This window comes from Lineus longissimus, chromosome 5 (genome assembly GCF_910592395.1).
Source record: "Lineus longissimus chromosome 5, tnLinLong1.2, whole genome shotgun sequence".
NCBI classification, from domain to species: Eukaryota; Metazoa; Nemertea; class Pilidiophora; order Heteronemertea; family Lineidae; genus Lineus; species Lineus longissimus.
The window spans coordinates 17809727-17837137 of record NC_088312.1 but is presented as its reverse complement, the minus strand read 5'-3'; the positions used below and the strand labels follow the sequence as shown (position 1 = coordinate 17837137).

The 27411-nt window shown below is 39.7% G+C and overlaps 1 protein-coding gene across 9 annotated transcripts in view; it reads left to right on the top strand.

The window, feature by feature from the left end:
• The window catches only part of LOC135487615 (glutamate receptor ionotropic, kainate 2-like), a 223255-nt gene that overhangs the window by 159035 nt on the left and 36809 nt on the right, over positions 1 to 27411 (top strand). For 5 of the 9 annotated variants that reach the window (XR_010446880.1, XR_010446879.1, XM_064771577.1 and 2 more), the window contains 3 exons: positions 617 to 727; positions 11527 to 11559; positions 24385 to 24588. Coding sequence is in view for 7 of the 9 variants with exons in the window: in XM_064771577.1 (XP_064627647.1) it covers positions 617 to 727; positions 11527 to 11559; positions 24385 to 24588 (348 nt within the window). In the remaining 2 variants the exon portion in view is untranslated. Of the gene's footprint in view, positions 1 to 616; positions 728 to 11526; positions 11560 to 24384; positions 24589 to 24650; positions 24855 to 27411 lie in introns of all 9 variants that reach the window. The other 4 variants (XM_064771574.1, XM_064771576.1, XM_064771575.1 and 1 more) reach the window with 4 other exon arrangements.

Here is a 27411-nt window from a genome sequence, read left to right as displayed (position 1 = left end):
ACGGAAGTATTTCCCAAAAATTCCTAACAACAGTAACACATGCCTGTAAGTTGTGAATTGTTGTCGATGATATTTTTATGTTAGGTACTCCAGGCAAGGATACAGCACATGTCATACCGACTTTGGTTTGACTTATATACTATACATGTAGCATGTTTCTTAACCAGGGTGAATTCCTAACCACCAAATATCAATGCGATGAGCACAATGCCCCCTGGCCGTTTCATTTAATTTTTCAAATATAACATTTGATTAGCCTGATTAACACATTTTGTTTGCGGGGAATATTTAGTACGTGGTTGCAACAAAATAATTCAGGCAAAAGCATTCCGATAATTTCAACGGTTAATGAATAAGTGCTAATTAAATTACAGAAGCCCCCTATATCAAAATCAGAACTAGGTGCTCGTCTATCCAACCAATAGCTAGTTGGACATTCTTCCTTAATCCATACTTAGTTTTGAGAATGTAGTTTGCCAGTTGTAAACCCCTCCCTACTTGGATTAGCAGCTGAGCCTGCTTAATTCATAAAAAATGAATAACTCACCCCCCAACCTTTATCCTTTGGCCAAATGGTAACAGGTGATAACTTATTCCGTTATTTTTGTTTCGTCAGGTTGGTTATTGGAATCCAATAGGTGGTTTGAATTACACAGGACCATTTGAAACCATGACGCGAGGTGGAAAGATGGGAATCAACAGAACACTGGAAGTAACCTCCATACTGGTAAGTCGGGCAAGCTGTCTTGATGATGTCGGTTGATTCACTTTGTTAAGGCGCAGCATAAAACAAACAAATACTTTTTTATCCAGATTTCAGAAATAAACCGAAGAATTAGAGAAATATGTTGGCGTTCATTAATTTTAGAGCTGCAAATTATTTCGTCAACTATCTTTGCACACCGATGTTTTACGTGAGACCCTTGGTGATACAGTCATGAAGTCAGTTAATTAGATGTGTTGGTACGTAAGCGTCCGGACATTTTGAATTCTGATTTCAGGGTTCAGTTGTTCAAAAGCACAACATTTATGTTATCGCTAACGGTTATATTTAGTGTTCTTAAGAATACTGAACGTAAACGTCAGAGTTATCTCTTTCAGTTAATCCGATTAAATATTTTCACATTATCCAGATTTTAACAACTCCATTAAAGCTGAACAACCCAGCCCAGATTACATCTCAGGAAGCATTCACTCGAAGTGTACTATACATGCTTCCTGAAATTGGTGGCTTGCATTGGAACTAACGTTTTCCCCCTTGTCCGTCATTAAAGGCATTCAAGTGTGTTGGTCAACCATGACTATCACCTTTGTCCCTCCACCATAAGGCCTAGTTTCCTCTTACGACATCACTATTTCGGACACTCAGCGCCCCATTTCTGGAAAGGTGTATACTGTGGATATCTCTGCATCGCGTTCGGTTTCGCACTTGGGGCGGTTTCGGCCTTCTTTCTTACTGGGATGGTATGTTTGTCCCGCGATGTTTATAATGTACATGTGTCTTCTATAAATGCTGAACCGCTGCATGTGTAAAATGTGTGTTTCCTTCTTTACCTTTGGTCCACTGTTTTGCTTCTTGTTATAAACGTAGCACATATCATACGTGACTTCGTGAACGATCTTGTCTGGTCTGGTGCCGCGTACTCCCAGGCTGAAGATCAGTTTTGCCATCAGTCTGGCCTTCCTGAATTCGGATTACGGCCCTACGATTCTGCAATGCTCTAGCCAAGCGACTGAACTCTTTCAAGGTTCTTCTGAAGACCCACCACTTTCGGGAGGCTTTTGGTTGAGTATCCCATTGTACAGTGGATTGAGCAGAAAATACTCTGGACACTCTTCCATATAAGTATCATTATTTTGTATAAGCAGTTGTCCACGCATAGCTCGCCGTCTGACCCAGGCCTCATTTGAAAATTTCCAGTCCAGCGAAGTTGTCAATTTTTACTCTAACAATAGCGGGTTCGAGACGGGGCATTGATTACCTTTCGACTGGGATTAATGACGTAATTTGATCATAATTGGTCTAACTATTCCTGCACGATAGTAACAGGATAATAATGACTCAATAGTACCGATAATTGACTGAGACTTGTGTGAAGCGTATGTCCGATCAGTATTTTGATGACTTGTTTCATGTAAAGTATTGATGGGTAAGTAATTACCGCTCATAATGTGTTCAGTATTTGCTGTTCCTGAGCCGTTGCACATGTAAGGTAAAATGGGGTATTTGTAGCCCCGGTCTAATTGTAGCCCCTGGCAATGTTTTTGATTCATATTCTGGTAATCATGGAATTATTCAGCCAACCCAAGCATGGATATGAAAGAGGTGACTCTTGAGTATCACATCATAAATAGTTTTGGATTATGCATCATGTTATGTAAGAACTTTGACTATAAGAAGTAAACAAATCAGATACATGTAAAAAAACGTTGGGATCGAACTTTCTGATCCACTCTTGCAGAGCATTGGTATACATGTATTTGAAACTTGGTTTCAGGTGATCAGAATTAACCATGGAATTATTCAGCCAACCCAAGCATGGATATGAAAGAGGTGACTCTTGAGTATCACAGCATAAATATTTTTGGATTATGCATCGTGTTATGTAAGAGCTTTGACTATAAGAAGTAAACAAATCAGATACATGCAAAAAAAAACGTTGGGATCGAACTTTCTGATCCACTCTTGCAGAGCATTGATATACATGTATTTGAAACTTGGTTTCAGGTGATCAGAATTGAGTGTAGAGAATGTTGTATGCGGCATAATCACTTTTTCAGAGACACTTTTCTGACCAAGGTATCCTCAGGGTATTTGTAGCCCGTTGGTTCAGGGTATTTGTAGCCCCTATAAAAAGCTCAATATATCCTGTCATAAAACATGAAAATGCTAGGTTTTTTTAATTCTTTTACCCGAATTATATTTTATTTGATCATAAATCTCTCCGATTTAGACGCAATGTTAACCCTTTATGTACAAGCAATGACACATTTAACGTTTCATTCTAGTTTATCTAAAATTATTTCGAAATAATGTTAATTTTTTCAAACTTACTGGTGTCTCTAGTTAAAGCCATACCATTGACTAGATAGCAGCATTTCTCATGGTACATTGCATTACCATTAAGTGGTGCCAGCTATAGTTGGGGTTGATACATGACCCATAACTGAAACTACATTTATTCACGGCGCACGACAGTCAGTCAATTCAGAATATCACAAGCTGTTGTCTGACACAAGGTCTAATGTACAACAGAGGTGAGAAATATAATTTTGTCTTTTTACACCAGTTTAAAATCGGTCTGATTTGCAACGATATTGTTTAAATTGTTGGTAAGTGATTGCATCAAAAACCACTTAATGTATTCAATGAATTTCGTTTGATACCAGCAAAATATCGTCGGCAACTTAGATGGAATAATATTGAAAGCTTTATTACCAATAAAGTCCATAAACCTGTAAAAATATTTTTCTCATACATAAAAAAACATGCAATTTTAAATTTTAATAAGGGGCTACAAATTCCCCCAAGGCCATGGGGTATTTGTAGCCCCTGACCTCGAGTCTTGTATTGTCTCTCAGAGGCATTGTTTTTGATTAAGTGCCCTAAATTGCAGGCTGTGCAATTGGAAGGGGTGCCACTACAAGATGCAGGCCGGTTTAAGTGAATCTGCCTGGAAATCTCTTGCGTAACCAAAATTATAGGTGAAAAAGGGGCTACAATTATCCCATTTTACATTACATTTATTGTCACGAGTTCCTGATATAATCCTCATTCACTAACCAGTCTCGAAAGCTTCGTCGATGAATTCGATATCTCCGCGCACACTCTGTAAGTGTCTGGGCGTAAGCGTGACCTAAAAGGTGGGCCTGGATGTAGTCATCCAGATACCGAATCTTCTGGGCCACCGAATAAACATTCAGATGTCGTCTTGGTGGCCCCTCCATCGGCGGATCAATACCGTCACCATCCACACCATTTTCATCTTCGCCGTCTTCGACACCATCAGTATCCTCATCAGTTACCATAGCCAAGCACGGTGGCCTGCAACAGTGGTTCAAAACCAATAAAACCACATGCAAGAACTTTCCAACGAGTCCTTTATCAGATTCGGAACAAGTCTCAAAAATTTGAATTTAGTTCAAGTTATAGGCCTAGAGATCGTTACATCACTATGCGGAGTAACTCCTACGGTACCTCTAAAATAAGGTTACGTCTTCAACCGCAAGTGCGTATGGGTGAATCGCAATATCTTAAAGGGAACTGGAACCGCCGAGCGATTTATTCAACTTTTCGACTTTTACCGCCCGAGAAAGTCAAACTTCCAACTTCCTATTCGAGTTCAGCTTTGTAGCTCCGCCCCCAGTGCCCGAGCATGCGCAGGTCAATTTGAAATTATTGAGAATCATGTGAGAATCACGTGAGTCATGCGATCTTTCATTCATGAGTTTTCGTAGTAAATTCCATAGTAGTGGCGTCACTCAATGATTGACAGCCAGGCGCCATGTTTCATTCATGCCTCGTTCTGATCACCCGATACGCGGGAAATGAAAACGAGGTCATACGAACTGGCTTGGCGGTTTCAGTTCCCTTCAAACGCTATTGTTAGCGTATAAACTGGGCCTGGATCATGGTGGTGAAAGATTAGTTTCTTCACAATGATTCAAGGCATACATTATTGTAAATGGAATTAAGTCATTTTGCGTTCTCTGAGGGATATCTAAGATTTTTCGTATACACTTTCTCTATCCCACTGAGAGGGAATCAGCAAATTGTTGTTTAGATATGTCCCAAATCTGCAAGAGTATGGAGGCATACAATAGGTTTTGAATAGAGAATACTTTACAGAGACACTAGCATATCTAAAAAATGACAACATAACATTGGTCCTTCTGTAAAGGTCATTGACTGCGACTTCAATTATTGTCTCGTGATGTCTTGTCCCAAGGGAATCCCAAGGTTCACATCCCGGGGAGCTGCATGCAGTAATGAATTATTAAAAAGAATCTCAATGCTTTCATATTTATGTAATCCAAACACAAAAACCTTACATTTGCTCTCATTAAAAGATATAAAATAATCGATAGAGTATCCCGAGGCTCTACGGAGCAACATGTTAAGTGAGAGTAATGAAGGAACTAGAATGATGATATCGTTGGCATAAGCTAAGGCTCCACAGACCTGGTCACCAATATGACACCCTGGTCTTCTTGCACGGAACATGTCTAGTAACACATCAATATAGATATTAAACAGAATGGGAGATAACATCCCACTTTGTTTAACACCATTGCTAACATTGAATTATGGGGAAAGATAGCTGTCCCATTTAACATTAACAGCCTGAGAGCTGTAGCGGATGGTTAAAGCTGAACAGCATGAACAAAAACAGAAGCGTCCATGTTTAAATTAGTGTTTAAATTACTTTATTATGTGTCAGTTGCATTTACCTCGACCACCGTGCTGTGGCTCGTTGGTCAAGAGAAATGCAAACACCCGAAACACCCTTCAGAAGTCTGCCAGAAACATAATTGTCTACGACTAAACAGTGGCGCTGCCGTCAGTCTGTCAGGACACCGGAAGTGCTGGATCATGAGTGTGGGTACACATACAGTTACACGTAGGCCATGTCCAACCATACTGACGAAATACAATGTACAACCATGTTCGTGTGTGTGCTCTGATGAGAAAGAACCTGAAAGAAAAAAGATACAAGTTAGAAGTATGGAAAATAAATGAGAAAAAAATCCTTTCCCAATCAACAAATAAACCTACTCCGCTATTTGCGGGGATGACGTATTAGATGAAATGCTATACGCCGGCTCTCACACCCTCGACGTGAAAAAAATCGATACTAGGCCTAGTACAATACAAGCACGTGGACAATCGAAATAAAAGTGCCAAATACGTCCTAAAACTCCCTAAAAGTAGAAATATGGATATGACGTCGAAATAGCGGGGTGATCGGATCTCGGCGTTCACTCACTTGGCGGGGCAGGTCTATCGCGCCAGGACTGAAAATAAAGAATAACGCGTTTTTTACTATCGAAGAGCTGAAACAAAATTGAAAAAAGCATCAAATACGTTCAGAAGAATAGTTTACTGGTGAACCACATGAAAAAAAAAACATACTGCAATACAAAGCCGACTATTACATTAAAAACATTTTATTTGATTTTAAAAGCAGTTATCGGGTAAACAGACCTCGCCCTAAACGGACGAAATATGACCACAAAAACACCCTTTCTCAAAAACCCAGCTATTTATACGAAATAAGTCTGAAGTGAGACCAACCTGCATACATGTAGAGTTACGCTATGAACAATAACAAGACCGATAATGATAGATTTCAACGAGAAAAATCGACGGAAAACACAAATTCAAGGGGTGGCACAACTGTTGAGCGTCGGCCTTGTGATCGGTAGGTCCCGGGTTCGATGCCCGGTAGGTGACACTTTGTAACTCTCAATTAGCCTGAAATGTCCTTGTGAGCTTGATTGTGGCTGCCCTTGAATTGGTTCTGCAGAAAGGTTTCTGGATAAGCTGGGTAATAACGTTTGCGATCGTAAAGCACTTTGCGACAGTAGATAGTACAGTAAAAAGCGTTATATAAGAACTCACTATTATCATTTTTATCATTATCATTAGCATTAGCATTAGCATTAGCACTAGCACTAGCACTGTCGTTATCATTATCATTGTCATTATAATTATTATTATCATTAATCATCATCATTATCATTATCATTAATCATCAGTCAGTCAATCTGGTTGGAAAACACGTATCCAAAAGAAATTCCGACTCGTATATAGAAACACAGTCATGGTCAAAAGTTTATGGGCACAAGTTTTCCTCAATTTTCTCGAAAACCACAGTGTCGCAAATTGCCCGGGTACTACTGATGTGTAAATAAATTCCTAGGCTATAAGACGGGGCTAAATTTGCCGACATGTATTATGATGTAATGATGCTGCGATGTAATTTGTTAGTCAACCCCCTAATCATTTTTTTCATCAACCAGCTTTCTTTGGGTTTATTTCGCTATTTGTCTCCATTGTTCAGAAGTCATTCTAGCATGATCTACTGCAATGATAACTAATGGAAATGTGTTTTTATCACATTTTCCTCTTTGACGAATGTTCCTTATCACGGTGGTCAAGGTACACGATTTACACAGTGCGTAGCAATGATCCATGAATTTCCGATTGAATCTTGTGAACGCAAGGATCGCGGTATTGCTCAAGTTCGTTTGTTCTGCATCTTTTGATTTTTTTCTCTGCCTATATATTAGAGAGTGCATATCAGTGACCACACACCGTGAGACCATTTTCATGGTTGAACAGAATACACTGCTTTAACTCTCTTGATCTGCTGAAATAATTACCAATGGAAATGTGTTTTTATCACATTTTCCTCTTGGAATCACCCACCAGTATTCCAAACTGACCAATCACTTATTAAATGGTCCCCGACTGTGTGATAGACCACGACTCACAATTGGATTCGCACACGTGCCAGTTAGTGGACACCTGTTACATAAATACTCTTACAAACACTCATTTCTTTTCTGTACGAACGTTCCTTATCACGGTGGTCAACGTACACGATTTACACAGCGCGTAGCAATTACATGTATCTATGACTTTCCGATTGAGTCTGGTTTACGCAAGGATCGCGATATGGTAGTTGATAAAGCTTGGAATCAGTGAAACCATGTAACCAGTGATAAACCTTGGAATAGTCAGTACTAAACCGTGGAATCACTGTGCAAGTACCGCGTGAAATCGGGCGCGTTCCTTCCACGATTTATACCCTCCCAACTGCCAATCTCGTCCCAGCTGACTTTATTGATAGCAATTTGCCAGTAGTTCCAGACGTCATCATTGAATGCATTGGAAATATGTTGTTGTAGTTAAAAAATAAACTTATATTCATGACGGGCCGCTATTGCAAATATCTAATTATTGCTCTTCGGTGAAAGCAAAAGTAAGCTTTTGTGATTGTTTTGTATTCCATATACTAAAATAAAACGTTTTTTTTAGAAGAATCATTTGTATATATAATGCTCTGATAAAGCTCAGTAGATATGACAAACATGCACACGGGAATCAATAAAAAATGTGTCCGCTTAGAACTGGTTACAATACATTACGAAAATATCTCTACATCCCTCGATGTGTACATGAATATGTACGAAATCGCTCACAGCGAAGGAATTTATTCACATTTTTCATCCCCAAACCCGGCTAAAACCTTCGGTAATAAACCTTCATCTACGTTTCTACGGATAAGTGCCAGCCGGTACTGCATGATGTAGTCAATCTTCTCTGTATCACCCTGTATGATCACACCACTCCGTAGTTCAAATAGGCCCCGTGTGGTGGCGTAGTAAGCGGAGCGCTGATTGGTCCATATTATGGGTGTGTGATGGGCGTGTCGTGACGTGCATGCCTATATTTGGGAGATCAGTAATGTACACTGGAGGCGAGGTATGACTGGGTTGTTCTAAATCATAGATTATTGAATCGGATATGCGACTGATTTCTAAACTACCGTCAAATTCCGATCTGATCATGTAAAAATAAGCTCCAAATATTGATTCGTAACCACCTTAGGTTCAAATGGCATTATTTCATGTTTTTATGCATTTTTAGGACTGATTCCAAGGTTTATCACTGGTTTCAAGGTTTCACTGGTTCCAAGCTTTATCACCTACCATCGCGATATCGCTCAAGTTTGTTCGTTCGGCACCTAGTTTATGATGTATCGCTTTCAGAATCTGGAGTAACAAAAGTGTACGCAGATCTACACTTATCGGTGTACGTTGATCTGCGCAAAAAGTACGAAAGTGAATGCATGCATGAGGATTAACCTCTTTCAAAGCGAGGTCAAATTTGCCTATCAATATTCTACTGAAAGACATTTTAAATGCAAACATCATATTAAATGATATAATCTAAAACATTCTAAAGGGTGGCAGTGACGGGTTACTGAGAAAAAAAGATTTTCGGTCAAGTTTCTTCATCAATCAACTGTCGGACGGAAAAAAAACTTGAGTACGTCGAAATGTTGTCTGGACAAGAGTAGTGTTGTAGTGAAACTTAATACGAACTTTCTCGATGAGCGGGAGCCGTATCCCCTAGTGAGAATACTAAATGTATATGGGAGTTCTTTGGCGCATGCCCAAAACATTTTTTCCCTCAACTGCGCCGAGTCATGATCACAGCTGAGAGTTCATACTCTCTACAGACTACAGACATGACAGTGAGTCTACAGACATGACAGTGGTGGATGCATGCGTCTTTGATTAAAACAATCAATAGCTTTTTCAAATCATTGGACGAATGTGAAAATGCTTTTCTACAATATTTCAAGTGTACTTGTTACGAATAAAGTCTATATGTATCAATGATCCACACCTAAGATCTGATTTTGGGGGAAACGTAAAACATAACATGTACATTCGATTAATTCAAAAATAAAAAGAGAGTGCGGCCCAGGATGGACTCGAACCCATGACTGTGCATGGTACCTTTCGCCATGAGTGTTACCGCCTACACCAGGGAGTAACTTCAAAAAAGAGGCATCATAAATTGTCATTGAACAGCATTTTACATGCTTAATTTCGCTGTTCGTCCCACTTGAATACTCTCGATTCAAATTTTGGAAGCCGACAATACTATTGAAATTCCCGTTTTCTTAGATACAGATATGTAAAATAATTTGCATTATCATATAGCTTAGTAAGAAATGCCTTGCTTGATGGACTAGTTTGGCGAGTAACGTTCCCTGAGACCAGTGTGCAAGTTATATGCAAGCAAAAACCCTTCTCAAAATGTTTTTCGTCCACCATTGCTTGAATGTATGGTTTCCATTCCGGGATGTGCAGTCCCATTCCTGGAGCTCTATGGTTGGGCAATGATGGAATCTCAGCCTTATGATGTCCGGTGCCCCAGTTACCAGCAGATGGACACATGTTATTTTGGTAAAATTTATCAGTGGGGGGGGGACACCCTAAACTAAGAGCCAAGAGCCAATACTCTATTTAAGAGCTAAGTGCCGCCAGGAAGACCACGATCAAAAGGAAAATATAAGCAAATGAATATAATTATCATTTGTGGGAGCCCGAGGCCCAGAAGTGCTTGTGAATAAAGTTTTTTTGTAACCGTTTATGACGTTTTAAGACATCGCCGCCTGGATAGGGGTTGTCTGCAGCCTGGACTTTTCATCGTACTCTCGTTACGCCGTCTGTACAATACGGTGTACATTGTACCTGCACTTCATACACTCTGAACAGTCACGCGTGTTTGTCATTCGGGCCGTAAAAAAATGACGAGTACGTACGCCTATCTGTCCTGTAAAAAAAGGTGATCGTGGCTCTTGGCTCCTGGCTCTTAGTTTAGGGTATCCCCCTATGGCATGCCAAAGCGGAATTTATTCAGGTCAAATTTTTTACATCAGGACTGAATTTTTACGCCATAATCACGCTACAAATTGCGAAATTGTACAAGAATTCATCTCAGGACAAAGATTTTACAACACCAGGTAAAATATTCCTATCCATGTGTTTTTTTCCCTTCAGAATAATTTATTTTCACGTTTTAAAAGAAATTTTCAGGACGAAAAATACGGCAGGACTTTTTTTCCTTCAGAATTTTTTCGACGCCAGGGTCCGGTTTCAGAAAGAATCTTAAGTGCGTTTTGATGACTTAAGTCTAAGAATTTCCTAAGTTTTTGCTTAAGTCGATTCACAAAGAACCTCAAGTCACCTAGCGCACTTAAGTATTGCAAAAACTTAAGTAGGGTAGCTACCCGTGATTTCTGCCAGGAGTCACGTGAATTCTGCGAGAATTTTTCGTTCTGTCCGCAAAACGTCCTGACGTCGAAAAAATTCTGAAGGAAAAAAAAGTCCTGCCGTATTTTTCGTACTGACAATTTTTTTTTAAAACGTGAAAATAAATTATTCTGAAGGGAAAAAAACACATGGATAGGAATATTTTACCTGATGTTGTAAAATCTTTGTCCTGAGATAAATTTTTGTACAGTTTGGCAATTTATAGCGTGATTCTGGCGTAAATTTTAGTCCTGATGTAAAAAATCGGTCCTGAATAAATTCCGCTTTGGCTTGCCATATCCCCCAGTGAGGGCACATTTCGGCGAACACAGGCATTTTCGCAGGCCTCTACCAGGCACCACTGCTCGGTAAGTGGGAGGGCCTGCCTTGAATACTCGGATAAGATTCTCCCAAAAGCTGGGGAATTAATTCTTTCGGGTGATTGACTTCAATCAATCCAGACGACTGCTCAGTCTACCTTTACGCGAAAGTAATGACTAGCTCATTTAGTCATTTGGCAATTACAACGGTCTTGATTCTCATGTATTTGAAGTAGAAAATGTATATCCTCTGTAAATGTTTGCACTACGCATAAAATTTAGCGGTACGTCAGTCAAAGCTACCCAGAAAAATGGACATCATCGTCATGATCATGATAAGTGGGTTATATGCTTTTTTTCTTAATTTTAGGCCGATAAAGAGTTGGTTGTTACAACAGTAAAGGTACGGTTCGTTGGGAATGAAAAGTTCCTATTTGTTTTGAATAATGCTATTGCATTGACTAACATCATATTTGCAGGAAAAAAAACGCTAATTCATAAATAAATTAAAGCTATTAGTTTTAACTAATATTCTGATGACCAGCATGTTTGACTACTGACATTTAAGTAGCTGTTTTCATTTGCTTTGAAGAGAATAACTAACTTTCTGAAAAATCTAAGCACAAATCTGCCGCTTTTTACTGCCCAGGTAAAAAATCGTGTTGATTTTTTAAAGATTCGTAGTTACAGTTTCATGAACATGCACATGTGCATTCGACGATACACGATCATACACGAATCTTACAAAGATGGTGCATGAAAAATTATTAGAAGCTTGATATCATCGTAGTTATTAAAGAACTTATAATATTCAGTTCCATGTACACGTGCATGTAAATGCGACACAAGATTTTGTAAGATTCTGTGTTGCAAAAATGGGCGGCGTTTTACTTGGATATGTTTATTCTTCTCCTGTTTTCATTGGCACATTATACTTCTGAAATTTTTAACGATTTTTAAATTTTGTTCTTACTATTAGGTATAACAAAAACACGTTTTTCGTTAATCATCGCCCTCAAAGGGTCAATGAATTCTAGCGTGCGAATTTCTTTCCCCGCTCCCGAAACCGGAGGAATTCTGCGACATGATTTCGATCTCACCTGGTAAACAGGGTCATTGAGGGCGGTAGTTGATAAAGTATGGAATTAGTGAAACCTTGGAAACACTGATAAACCTTGTAATATTCAATGTAAACCATGGAATCACTGTGCAAATAGCGCGGGAAATCGGGTGCGTTCCTTCCACGATTTAAACCCTCCCAACTGACAGTCTCGCCCAGCTGACTTTATTGATAGCAATTTGCCAGTTAGTTCAGAAGCCAACATTTTTAATGTGGAGGATGACGTCACCAATTGGCAATGCGCTGTGGTCGTTAGAATATTTTATTTCTCTTCAATGGAAGCAGAAATTAGTTTTTATGATTGTTTTGTATTCCATAGACGATAAAGTATTATGCTCGGTACTAGATGCACGAGATCATAGGACAAACACACACGTGAATAAAAAAAACCGCTTAGAACTGGTGACGTCACAAAGATCTCTGCATCCCTCGGTGCGTACTGGAAGATGTAAGAAATCGCTCACGGCGAAGGAAATTTTCATCCGCAAACTTCGGTAATAAACATACATGACTAGGCTTCTTTTATTCATCGTTTGTTATAAAATATCAGTCAATCATAGACAATTAGGCCTAGACATAGTCGTCAACCTTATCCATGCATAATGCATGACAGGCCCCCAACTTCCCAAGCAACTCGTCTGATCGAAAAGCAAGACATGGCCATGGCCATGGCAGCATGGTTGATGATGCACCTCATGACCTGTACGCTGTCTGTACGCTGTCTGTACGCACGGATCGGATGCGATAACCTGAATTACATTGCATGGATGGTATTGGTCCATATTATGGGTGTGTGGTGGGCGTGTCTTCCCATATTTGGGAGATCAGTACTGTACACTGGAGGCGAGGTACAACTGGGTTGTTCTAAAATATAGACTATTGAATCGGATATGCGACAGATTTCTAAATTACCATAAAATTCCGATCTGATCATGTAAGAATAAGCTCCAAATGTTGATTCGTAACCACGTTAGGTTCGAATGGCATTATTTCATGTTTTTATGCATTTTAAGGAGTGTTTCCAAGGTTTATCAGTGTTTCCAAGGTTTCACTAATTCCATACTTTATCACCTACCATTGAGGGCAGTGAAGGCAGTATTGTTTCGCTGAGATTTGGGGGGCTGATGCCTTGCAAATTACGCTTTTGCTTTCCCATTTTTCTTATTGTTCGAAGCCACGATAGGAGAAGACGACTCCTCCCGGTGTATAATTGTTACACTCCGGACGCAGTTGACCGGCCTTGTTCCTTACCTTAAACACTGCGACAAGTGGTGAGCTTTCTGGAGGTTTCCTCGTACCGTTGACCACAACGAATTGGCGGGTGAATGCGGTGCCGTTTATCAACTGGTTGGAAGGGGTGCTGTAGTCAGATTAACATTTTGAGATTAATTTTCGCTAATAAGCACAAATAAAGTTTAAAGTTGTCGTATTCTGAGTTAGCTTATGTAACCTGAGATCTTATAGTACAACGATTTTTGCATTTAATCGTTGTTTGTTGTTTATTCACATGTAGGTCAACTAACGATACAACGCAGTGCGTACATATACCATATGGACCATGGCAGAATTGCAGTGTACAAATGAAGTGCACCAATATCAACTACGCTTTTATGTATGCCAAAGCGGTATACCTCGAGCATTCTGATTCGGTGACAGAAAATGCCCTTACAGTTTCGTTACAGCAATTCCCATTGGCTAATCGTGTGGAAACTAGCATGGGTCTTTTGCCATGTTGGCCAATTGGTGTTAGTAAATGACCAAGATTATTGTAATGTGCCTTCTACCGTGTATTAGGTCATAATATCATTGTGTAACTTGTTCCTTTGGGTGTGTTAGTTTGTGAGCAATAAAATCACTTCTGAAGTCAAACTCGCACTGTCCACTTCGTTCCTTGGGTCGTAATGGTTTAAAAGACAATTTCCACAAATCGTCGAGCCGCACGAATTCCCGCTATTTGTGGCAGCCCGTTTTTACTTCAAAATAGGCTCACAAAATAAAAGTTTTAAAATATCCAAAAAAGTACCCCTGAAGAATCAGTCACATGGTACACAATATTGTGCACAACAGAACTGAAAAAAATCTCAACCAACCTATCCATGCGGTGTGGCAAAACAAACATTTATCATCTGCACAACCTGCCACCAGATGTCTCACCTATACTTATAATATACTATAAGCCTTTGGTTTCACAATTTTGTACAGTGTAACTGAATGCTGCTAAATTATCGCATGTCAGGGTAGTACACCACAGTGTGATGTACTCAATTGTGACCGAGGTGACCGAAGAGGATCTGAACTAAAGAAACATAAAAGAATCTTCATTGTAAGGAATGAGGACCGAGCTAATCCTGTAATCTTCATTATGTAACAGGCAATTTAAAAAATGTCCAAAAAGTAACTTTTTTTTTAAATTTCATTTTCGTTCTTTTTCACAATGTATGGGTGAACTATGATGCATTAAAGGGGTTTTTTTGCTTTCATTTTAAAGATTAGTATAGCTCGCTACAGGTGATTGTTTTTTTTCAGACAGCTGGTGACCTTTGAGAACATCACTCATAGTCAGCAATACAGTCAGTCAGGGTCATTATGGCCAACTCAGCTCATACATGAAGTTTGGGGGTCTTTATCAAAGGTTATAAAGGGATTAACAAAATAACATTAAACTCCTAAGCAAAAATGTTCATTTGTCATGACTATCAAACACACTCTATGGAATTGGAAGTGCCAAAAAATGATGGTCAGAAAGCACAGTTCATGGGCTCATGTAAGTTTTTGAAAAGGCTCATGAACTAAAAAAAGTTATTTTTGGACCTTTTTTGAAATGCTTGTAACTAATGAAGGGATGAAATTAGGTGCATCCAAAGACAACAGATACATGACCCCAACTAAATATACCATACTTTGCTGAAAACTGCATCAAATATCTTATTTCATCTATGTGATTTTTTTTTTAAAACGGTGGACATTTACTTTCTGGTAGGACGGTACATCAGTTACTGAGAAGTATACCAAATGAGATAGTTCAACGGCCCATTTCAATGACCGATACTCGATATCCTGATGAGTATCCTGATGATCATCTAATTGATTTCATCACTTGATGGTTTTGATACTGGTGTCGGTAAGAGGAAGGTTCCTTTCGATATTCGGCGTGTTACGATTTTTGGTTATGCCACTAGGGGACGCTCAACATTTTCGGTTTCCACACGAGAACGGCCTTTGCGATTGATTTTATTTTTGTGCGAATATTTGGAAGGAGTAGGGAGAAGTTCCAACCTCCGGTCTTCGGTCCGTAATGTCGAAAATTACATAATCCCGTTGAGTTTCTCACATGGTCCCTCTGCCAGAGTTTGATCGTCCGTACACTGATTCAGTGTGTACAGTGCGCTGCTTGTAAACCTGACTTGAAAAGCCTTCTTGCTATGTTTCGATAATAAAAACATTTTAGGGATGTCCTGATAGTCTTCTCATAACATCTTGAATCGTATTTGTGTCAAACAGATGCGTAATAAAGATATAAATTTTAACAATGAGTGGCGCAGTCACGGGCGCTCAGTGTTACTGTGATCCGTGATCCTTGATCAGGTGACAGCACAACTAATGACGGCGCGTGTGTACAAACGACCCCCTAGGTCAGGTGACCTCTGACTCTGAATTTCAGTCCGGTCTGATTCTCGACTTGGCCACCAGTGGGCCAAAAGTGGAAACCTAAAAAGTGTGATATCTCGCTTATTAGTTATTCGTTTTCAATAACATTTTATGGTAGGCTCTTCTAGCAAGGATACATCACAAATCGTATGAGTTTTTTGATTTGACCCGATTTTCAAGGTCACAGAAGTCAAATGGCGTAAATCGGTCGTTTGAGTGTATTTATGGTACGTTTCTTAACCACTAAAGCTAAGAACTTGAAATTTAGTACACATGGCTCCTACGCCATGTAATCTCGGACACCGAATTTCGATCTGATCTGGTACTAAACTTGGCCACTAGGAGGCCAAAACTAAAATATGTAAAAAGTGCAATATCTCGTTTATTAATGACTTTTTTTCGATGATATTCTTATGGTACTTACTCCAAGCAACGATACATCACATGTCATACCGACTTTGGTTTGACCTATATACTATACATGTACAATGATTCTTAACCAGGATGAATTCCAAAGCACCAAATATCTATACGGTGAGCGCAATGGCCACTGGCCGTTTCATTATCTTGGTATCTTCAGTTCGTTTTGTACTTGTAAATTTATTTAAGTTTTCTGCAATAGGGTTAGCATTATACTTCTTCAATGTAATATGTCAATTATTTTGTCCAATAATTCATCCTGTTTTTCCTGTTCTCTTTGTTTAGCCGTTGAGTATGCTATTAGTTTTTCCCCTCATTTTGGTCTTTAAAAATTCGAAGGCAAGTTGATCGCTTAAGTGATTGTTTGGTACTGCATCGTCGTTTATGACCTTTTTAATTTTCGTTGTGTATTCTCCATCCTTTGGTAATGAAGAATGTAATGAAAAAAATTGTGAAAATGAGAACTCTGGCTCTATCAATTTGTTCGTGTCCATGTGGTACTTTAGTAATGAATTGTTAAATCTCCACAGTCCTGGGCCTTTTTGTTGGTTTGATAAATTTAAAGTAAATTCGATGATGGTCAGATCTATAGCCAGGTTTGATGCAAACATTTACTTTATGCTTTATGCTGTCTGATATGAGGAAGTAATCAAGACGACTAAGTTGATTCCTAGAGTTATGCCATTTGTACATGCGAGTGTCAGGGTTTTTATCTCGCAAAGGATCATGAAGATCGAGGTCTAGTAAGGGTACCTCAAAGTTAACAGAATCCAAGACTAACAAGAAACATGTTGTACATCAATCCCACTGATCTGTTTGAGGTTACTTTTTGGCACATCATCCATTCATTCAATTCTACGACTTTAACATGTGTTTGAAATGTGTGATATAGGCCTTTCAACCCAGGAATTGGTTTCTATAGTCAGGCACACAACTTCATTTGTGTAATGTCACCCTATTGCAAGCTCATGATTTAAAGAGGAGTGATGGTGGCATAAAATATATATCTATTCAACAATATTGCTGAAATAGTTCCCTTAGTTTTCGTCAAATCAAACGACAAAGCAACAGCTGAGGCCCCTTAAGATAATAACCTAAATTCTATCAGAGTCTTTCAAATAAAGAGTCAGGCTACTAGGGACCGTATGTTTTCAAGATCAAAGCCGCCGCCCTTTTCCGAAGACGAGCGTTGGGACAGAGTTCTCTCGGGTCACGTGGTACACCCAAGCCAATTCCGCACAACTGGACTTTGAACTATTTTTCCATCAGCTAAACATGGCCGTTACAAACACCCCGTTTTAAAGCAAACGCCTGCTTTAAAGTCACTGATCTCTATAAAACTATTAAGAAATGATGTCAAAGAGAACATCTATATGAAAAACGATATGATTCGCATTATGCTTTTCGACCTTTTTTTAGGAGAAGTGATGGCACTAGTTTGAGAATAATTTTCGAAATGCCTTTTTTTACTCTACATCATCACATATGTTTGTGGTCAGCAGTTTAGTATGTTGTCGGTGCTTAATGGACCATGTAAGGGTATCACATGGTTCCATTTGTTGTCATCTAATGGGATATTCATATCTTATTAATTTTGACTGATTACAACTAGTTTTATAGCAGGTTTAATTTCGTGTTCGCGATAAAAAACGAGAAAAAAAACATGCAAAACGTCTCGTTTTTTGTGGTTAGATGTTCACATGTTTAGAAATCCAATTTTATGTCTACAAACATTATTTTAATCTAGTATAACTGTTATTTAATGGGATATTCGATAGTTTTGCGATTTTGAAGCCCAGTTTCTAGTTTATTTAGATTAGAAAACGGTTCATTTTCCCATCGATGAGCTTGTTTTGGCACACATATAAGCGCAAAGTGGTGTGAGGTATATACCGTTCCAATATTGTTGAACACGCAATGTGGCCTAAACCTTACAAACATTTTGATGCGTACATCAATTTTTGAGTCACCTCATAAGAAACCATTTGCAGTATATGTTGCCATTGATTACAACCTAATTAAGGATTTTTATAACAAATTGCAAAGAAATGAGGGTGCATGCAGCTTGTGAGCAATTGTGGTTTAAGGAATTGAACCCGAGGCGGAGGACCTTGGTTAAGTTACCAAGACACTCGAGGGTGGAGCTAAAATACAGTCCAAACCCGAGCCGATATGGACGAAATTTTAGCTCCACCCGAGAGTGTCTTGGTAACTCAACCAAGGTCCGAAGCCGAGGGTTCAATTTCTATTCTAAAATACCTCAAACTTAAAAAGATAGGCCACGAAAATAACTTGAATATGTGCGAATTTGGCAAATTCCATCCATCGCCTGCCCGGAGCGCCGGTAGCGCCGTTGTTTACATCATGTTACGGCAGCGCGTATAGGAAGTCCGCATCGGCTCGCTCAAGTGATGCTAAAATCCGCGCAAATGGGCTATTTGGAGCGTTTTTCTCAGCAAATATGTGTAGTGCTCATTAAAAAACTTAGGGTGGTTGATGCTTCCTTGGCTGATTTGTGTTTGAAGCAGTGTTTTGAGAGCCTCAAACTTCTGAAGTGAGCTGTGTGCATGGTTTCCACATTTTAGTGCAACCCGAGGGAACTTTGGTAGAGCATCTTGGTTGCGTGTCCAAAACACTCCACTCTCAGAACGAGGCTTATGCATTTTCCATTTAAAAGTTGACTTTACGGTACCAAGGTATTTTAGAATTGATTATTGTTATGTTTGGCAATTAGCAACTGATCAACACATCTGCCAAATTTTGTTCTCATCAATATAATTTATATTGTATGTATTTGTAACCCGATTGTAGCAAATAATGGGGCCGAGATGCGTGAATGTGACTGACCGAAGGGAAGACCTGGATTATTTTTTAGATTATCTTAGATTATATATTATATTGACACACAGACAAAGCAGTTACAAATACATAGGTTTACAATGCTTGATACAGCTCTCTGGTCTTTAAACATTATCATGTTCTGATTCGATAGTAGCCTGCTGGCGTCATATGGAGTGGAACATCCCGTATGGACAAGAAACCCTCATGGATATGGACCCTCAGTTTGGACAAGAACTTCCAGCATGGACAATAAGTGGTTTTTGGTCTCAAAATACTTTACAATTCTACACGAAATTCCCTAGCTCTGTCCTGCACACTCCACAGGTCTCTGTTCTACTGATCAAGGGCCTATAACAGTCCTGGGAAAAGTTACCTAACCTATGTAGTGCTTCTTAAATTAGTCTGCTCAGCTGTTAACCCTTTAATCCTAAACATAACCATATTTTGTGTCACACCGATAAATCATATGTGCACCTCATATGCAGAGTAAATATTTTTAGCTCAGCTGACAAAGTCAGCGGAGCTAGTCAAATAGCTATTCGATTGGTGTCCGTCCTTCCATCCTGCCATCCTTCCATCCAGCCATCTGTAGACAAAGTTGGGCATTTTGTAATCATACAACCGAGGCACTTCAAATCTAGTCTTGCTTATAAACACCGCAGAAATTGTTGCTTACGGAAAAAAAATTTGGCGATTCGACTCATATTCAGCTCCCCAGGGGGCAAAATGCGTAAATGAAAAAACAATTTTTTGACGCTCTATTCCCGCAGATAAAAGCTTAAAATAAAGTTGAAAAGGTCTTCATGATACAGAAGTTTTGATATAAAATAGATTAGTGCCGGTTTATATCACCAGTTGGCGGTAGTGAGCAAAACTGTTGTTTGACCCCGGATGACCCCGCTTTAAATTTCCCGCCGAGGTTACCTGGAGAACTATCATCAAGAAAATGGCGGCGACCTTTTTATTTCTACCGGAGCGATGATTTGTAAGTGACAAATTTTCTTATTTAAGCCTTTACGGAAATGTATTTTGGTACGAAACTTCACACGTTTATAGAAAAGATCAACGAGAATGTGTTCAAATGCCCTCATAACGATGAGTTCAACGGAATTTGGTCAAAACAACCTTCGAATGGAGTCAACTTTCTTTGCGAAATTGAAGCGACGACATTATTATTTATCGTTATTTATGCAGATCTGAGTCCAGCTGATGGGTGATGTTCTGATTTGTGTTCAAACTATTTGAAACTTCGGAAATTAGTTCTATTAATTCTACTATTCTGCAGGAGTATATTATAGCCATTGATGTTGACAGCTAAAAGCACGAAAACTTTGTTGTTGATCGTCGGGGCGGATTGATATGTGGTTGTGCGTCCATTCAGTTAGTTTGAGAAAAATCATGATCATAAAGATGCGTGTTGTGTTATCATAACCGGAAAATAAGTTGAAGTTATTATTAGTACTACGATTCTTACATAAGTAAAAAGTAGACGTTTTAAGCAACACAATAATGTTACTCCCGTAAAAAAACTGTCAATTCTCCTTACCACAGAAGCCAAGCCATTGCTGTTATAGTGTTAAGTTATGCAGTGGCTTAATCAATTACCTGCACTCCCTGTGGGGTGAATAACATTACCTTTTGAACAGCTGGCTGTAGGGGGATGATTGGAACAGCCGGTATACCTGCTGACCTGCTGAACCCAGGTTAATGTTATTTTCAATCCACGATTGCAGGTCACCTGATTTTCGAGATTTCGCGGGAAATGAAATTGTAAACAAACGCATGTGTGCAGTTCAAATGTAAACAAAAATGTATTTTTGGTACTTTTGGTTGCTGGACTTGGGTTTTCCCGCAGTTAGGAGCTGGGGTCAAATTGGTGGTCAATTGTTTATGGGTGCTGTTTTAGTCAGAGGTAGCCCTTGATTATGAAGGGATTTTCAAATTAAGGTGACCATGGTCTTTTTATGTGCTCACCACAGCTTTCAATACTTGATGTATATGAAGAGGCGTGCGGAACCTGACATGGCCTTTCCAAGGAGCTCCTCACGGTGCTGAACTTCTAGCTTGCCTGTCGACGAAGTGCCTTTTTGGCCGAGACATTGCTACATGTAGGAGGAGCACGCATTTTAAATTTATGGTAGTGATAGTACAGAGTTGGTTCGAGCCATTTGGAAGCCGACATGTGAAGGCCTATCTGGGTTCTCCTTCTTCTCCGTATAAAAAGGGGCATATTGCTGACTAAGGAACAAGGCATATTGACATTGCCTCATCATCTCTATCGGACCAATTGATATACTTTTATATGCACGCATACATCACGCCATTTCAGGGTCCGAGTCTGTGGACAATTGGTTTGATTAATTTGTCTCTTCGATATTGCTCCTTTATTGCATTAGATTTTCATTGAAATTCAATCTATTCAAGATGTAGCCAATTTGAACCTGTCTGCGCCAAGGATAGGTCGACTCACTAGGGATACGCAGAAGAGCACAATCTCATGACCCTTTGTATTGTAAATTCCAACCACCTGCAGGACAGGTCAATTTCTCTCAATAAAATTAATTTTGTTGACTCCTGTAATCTTTACCTTATTAAAAAAAAGACAGTGGTGTTAGTCCCAAACTGGTCATTTCTATTTATTTTGACCTCTGTTAAATCAGGATACCTCTCAATTACAGACAGCATTTTGTATCCTTGTGCTGTACAACCCAGCCTGGACATACCACAGTTGTCCATGGAGAAGTCTCATCCTCTCTGACACTTCTTTTCTGTAAAGCTACCGATACAACATACTGAACTAGGGATATATTCCGTTGCCTCCTGTAATATTTACATACCATGGCTGATTAGTTCAATCATATTTCATCCAGCTGGCAGCTCTGCATTGGAAATTTTAGTGGTATAACGTGTTCTCTTGACCTTCAAACAGTAGTATAAAGCCGATATTTACTACTTTACACCCTCAGTCCTATGTTATCAGGTCATCCAGCTGAGCGCCAGGCCCTTGGGCCTCTTGTTCATTGAGTTTTGGTGGTTCCATCATTGCTCGGTTTGTAGCTGAATTAAAAAGGGCTTCATCATTGCTCCAGTTAATTGGCCGAGAAAGCTGTGGGATCAATGGAAACTCGCCGTGACCTGACTCTTTATTTGAAAGATTCTGATTCTATCAACTGTTGAGAAAATTCCTGTCTGCAGACCGAGAGGAGCATGCATTTTCTGCCCGCCGTAATTTTTACTGTTCATGTCAGAAGTTTACGGGAAAAAAAGTAAACAATTCAGCGGCAGCCTCTCCGAGCAAATCCAGCCTCAGAATGAAGACCATAAGGTTGGGACTGGGGCTGTACTTCTGAAAAATCGCCCTCTGACATGCTTTTGGGACATCATGTAGCATTCCCAAACCCAAGCCATGCCTTGGGCTGCAGCTTACCGAATTGCCATTTTGCTCTTTTCCAATGCCAATGCCAATGCCAGGTTATGAACCAACCCGTTCCATGTACCGCCACCAGGCAACGTCACCTCGCTCAGGGAAGAGACTAGAGAAGCAGGTCCAGGACAGATTGCCGCGAAAATTTATAAATAGTTCGGGAAACTTATAAATAGCTTGGGAAACACTGTGATGTCACTGATGACGTCACTAGGGAATTCTCGTTGATTAAAATAGATCAATGCACGTGGGTTTGTTTACGTGGAAGACAGCTAATGAAATGAATTAATATCAAGGGAAATAAAGGAAATATTGAAATATTTTTTTAAGGAAACCAAGTCTAAGCCCTTTCACACTTAACTCCAAGATCTTATTTGTGTTTTTGAACACCAGTGAGTAGACTCCATGGCACCCTGGCACACTCTCTATTCAGATAAAGGGGGATAAAGGGCCGGGTGGCTGGGGAGATATGGCAATTGTGTAATGCATTTTCTGTCTCCACTGATCCAATGTTTGTTAATGTTGACTACATATGTTGCCCACATAGCTGCCAATAGGGTCCCTTTAAGAGAGGTTCTGTTGCCATAGCTGGCCCTTCTGGAATATGGGGAGGGGAGATTTCCAATACGTGATAAAGGTAGTTTTCGTAGCAGTTTCGAAACTCCGGATGGGGAGATGAATACGGGATAAATCAGCCTCTGTTCTGAACTTCGTCTGACCCTTATACATAGATGAATCGTCAATTTCTGCGTCCCAATACGCTTGCCACTCCGGTTGAACCGGAGGGGCAGCTGTCATAATATTGGTCGCCATATTGGGTTGATATTTCCCGCAAAGCAGGCAACCCCATAATGACGTCATCAGGGACTTTCCCAAACTATTTATAAATTTTCGCGGCAATCTGTCCTGGACCTGCTTCTCTAGCCTCTTCCCTCACTCGGATGCATGTCACGTGACACATACATTTGCCCATTGAAATAGCCTAAGTCCTCCGAAAACTGAGGTGAATCCGGGGGGGGGGGAGTCCCACAATATTCACAATCTAGCCTACTGCGCAAGCGGAAGCCTAGGCTCTGTGATGTATTATCCTGTGTATTTCCGGTGCGTGGAGCTTTGTCTAAGGATAGCGGTTCGGAGCGTACATGAGGAACCCCGGCCCTATTTTTAGCGATGAGCACATGTTCAATCAAAACGCGAATTATGGTGTGTGACGTCAATTTAGTGTCAAGAATAAATTTTGTTCGCTTTCGGCTTGGCATACAAAAATCTTCCATTTCGACGGAGCAGTTTGTCCCATGTGAGAGTACTCACGAATATATTGGTCTAATTGAATTTACCCCTATCATTTCCTAATATCCCATCGGTACTCCAGTCGGTACTCCAGTCAGTACCGATCGGTCGCTGAACAGCGTTTTTCCGGTTACCCTATGGAATCTGTTTCAGTACAACCCAGCAATGGTAAGGATAATTTGCTCGGTATTTTTATTACAACAGTCACAGTGGTCATTTTGCTCAGCAGTGCCGATCGTTGAAGGAACAGGAAGTATGGTACATTTTTACAGCCCGCGTATTTGTGTACTTGAAGGATACCCTTTATTACGTACCAAACCAAAATACGATGTGGTTAATATAGCATTGGTGTTTTAATTTTCAGGAAGACTGATTTATGTTGATAATTTATGAAAAAATCTAAGCGAGCAATTTGTTCTACATTTGTTTTTCGTACATTGACCGGGCTATCCGAATTAACTTGCGATATATAAACTCTTATTCAGGATCCCCCGTTCGTCATGTTAAGGGACAACCACGAGGAGTTGGAAGGCAATGACAAATTCCAAGGCTTTTGCGTTGAGATGCTCGATGCAATAGCAAATAATGTTGGCTTCAGATACAAGCTACAGCTAGTTCAAGACGGAAAATATGGCGTCCCTGACGAATATGGGGAGTGGAATGGCATGGTCAAGGAACTGATTGATGGGGTAAGTATTGTGCTTGATGGATGGGTTGAAATTCAGAGTTTCTAAATTTCTGTTCTGTTTAGGAGACGCCGTTTGTGATGGAAAAAGAGAATCTTCATGATTTGGAGGGAAATGACAGATATGAGGGTTTCTGCGTCGACTTACTTAAAGAGATTGCAGAAATTTGTCGATTCAAGTACCGAATCGAAATTGTCAAGGATCGCAAATATGGTATACAAAATGATAGGGGTGATTGGAATGGGATGGTTGGAGAACTGGTGGACAACGTGAGTATGGATTCACTGTGGAGATAGCATAGCTCATAGACGTCCAAATGGCATCAACGTTGCAACTGGGTGTTATTACTTTCTGCTTTAAGCTTTTTTTGACTGAGTTTGCCCTTGCAGAACGAAACAGGGTCGAGCGTTTGACTATTGCCTGCTTCTTTATAATTTTCTTTTCTTTTCACGTCTAACAGATAATGACTCTCTGGGTATATTCACCTGAACACCATCATGTGTCTAACGATAAACTTTATGGTTATCAGTCTTTAATTGGTTGGGTTATACTGTACACATTACAAACTTTGCAGGCAATTGATTAATATGCCCCCTATTATAATTGATAACTAGAGCTCATCATTCCTCAGGGATGAAATATCAAGAACATTTGGTCATGCTCTTTTTTCTGCAAGTATATTCCAGTCAAAAGGAATTGGGCATTCTTCAACATGGAATAACCCATAAATCATACAAAACGATATGAAGTTTCATCACGGAAAATGATCGCCGAACCTAAGGAATGTTCTCCCTTAGCGGACACCTCTATATTAAGGACAACCTCTCTATTAAGGACACTGGTTTTGGTCCCAAATTGGTTGTTTCCATTAAATTTGTGCTCTCTAATCAGGACACCTCTCTATTTAGGACAGCACTTGTCAGTCCCGAGGGTGTCCTTAGTAGAGAGGTTCTACTGATTGATTCGAAAGGTATACTGCTAATTATAAAGTTAATATATCAAACCTCGATTACCCATGTTTGATTAATAAGTGACATCTGTGACTTCACAAAAAACCTACAGAATGGCTGAAACTTCGGTTTTCGCCGTTGCCATGACCTTTGGTTGAGTTGTAAGACCTGCGGCGTAGATTTTCCCCCCGGGTAAGATTCACTTCTACCGGGGAATGACAAAGCCGCGCTGGACCACTCTCGGTGTGTTTACACCTTCTTGACCCCCAATGTATTGACATTGCTCAGGTTCCAGACAACATCCGTGTAGGCGGAGGCTATTGAGGCAATAGCTTAGCTAGTGCATAGATATTGAAAAAAATACTCAAACCATAATCCGTCATCAAAGGGAAGGACTGACATTTCCACTGAGGAGCACATATAAGACTGCTACACGAAGTAGTAAGCTTTTGGAGATTTTAAAGAGAATAGTACAGGCTGCAAGTTCAGAATGTCTTAGTTTCGCACAGACAGCTACGTATTCTGTTCCCGTAACGTCATGATTCTGCTATTAATAAAAGAGATAAGATAGGTCAATTTTGATGTGTAAATCAAAACAGATTTATGGTTTTTATTAAAGCCTACAAATACATCGAAATAATATGCAGTTGATTGCATGGTATTTACAGTGGCACTGCTTCTTTCTCTGCGTAACGTCCAATGAAAGTGAGATAATGGAATCTAAAATCTCCATCGGTGTAGATAATGGTAGTTGATAAAGCTTGGAATCAGTGAAACCTTGGAACCAGTGATAAACCTTGGAATCAGTCCTAAAAATGCATAAAAACATGAAATAATGCCATTCGAACCTAACGTTGTTACGAATCAACATTTGGAGCTTATTCTTACATGATCAGATCGGAATTTTATGGTAATTTAGAAATCTGTCGCATATCCGATTCAATAGTCTATATTTTAGAACAACCCAGTTGTACCTCGCCTCCAGTGTACAGTACTGATCTCCCAAATATGGGAAGACACGCCCACCACACACCCATAATATGGACCAATAGCGCTCCTCTTATAAATACGCCACCACCACGCGGGGCCTATTTGAACTACGGATCGGTCTGTTCATACAGGGTGATACAGAGAAAATTGAGGGCCTGTCATGCATTATGCATGGATAAGGTTGACGACTATGTCTAGGCCTAATTGTCTATGATTGACTGATATTTTATAACAAACGATGAATAAAAGAAGCCTAGTCATGTATGTTTATTACCGAAGTTTGCGGATGAAAATTTCCTTCGCCGTGAGCGATTTCTTACATCTTCCAGTACGCATCGAGGGATGCAGAGATCTTTGTGACGTCACCAGTTCTAAGCGGTTTTTTTTATTCACGTGTGTGTTTGTCCTATGATCTCGTGCATCTAGTACCGAGCATAATACTTTATCGTCTATGGAATACAAAACAATCATAAAAACTAATTTTTGCTTCCATTATAGAGAAATAAAATATTTTAACGACCACAGCGCATTGCCAATTGATGACGTCATCCTCCACATTAAAAATGTTGGCTTCTGAACTAACTGGCAAATTGCTATCAATAAAGTCAGCTGGGACGAGACTGTCAGTTGGGAGGGTATAAATCGTGGAAGGAACGCACCCGATTTCCCGCGCTATTTGCACAGTGATTCCATGGTTTACATTGAATATTCCAAGGTTTATCAGTGTTTCCAAGGTTTCACTAATTCCATACTTTATCAACTACCGTAGATAATGACGTCATGTACCTCCTTGCCCGACAAGTTTATTATTCGTGAACACCATCGTCATTGCTACCCGAACACTATCAGTAAATTATGCGAGATAAATACTATACGATTTGGGTGG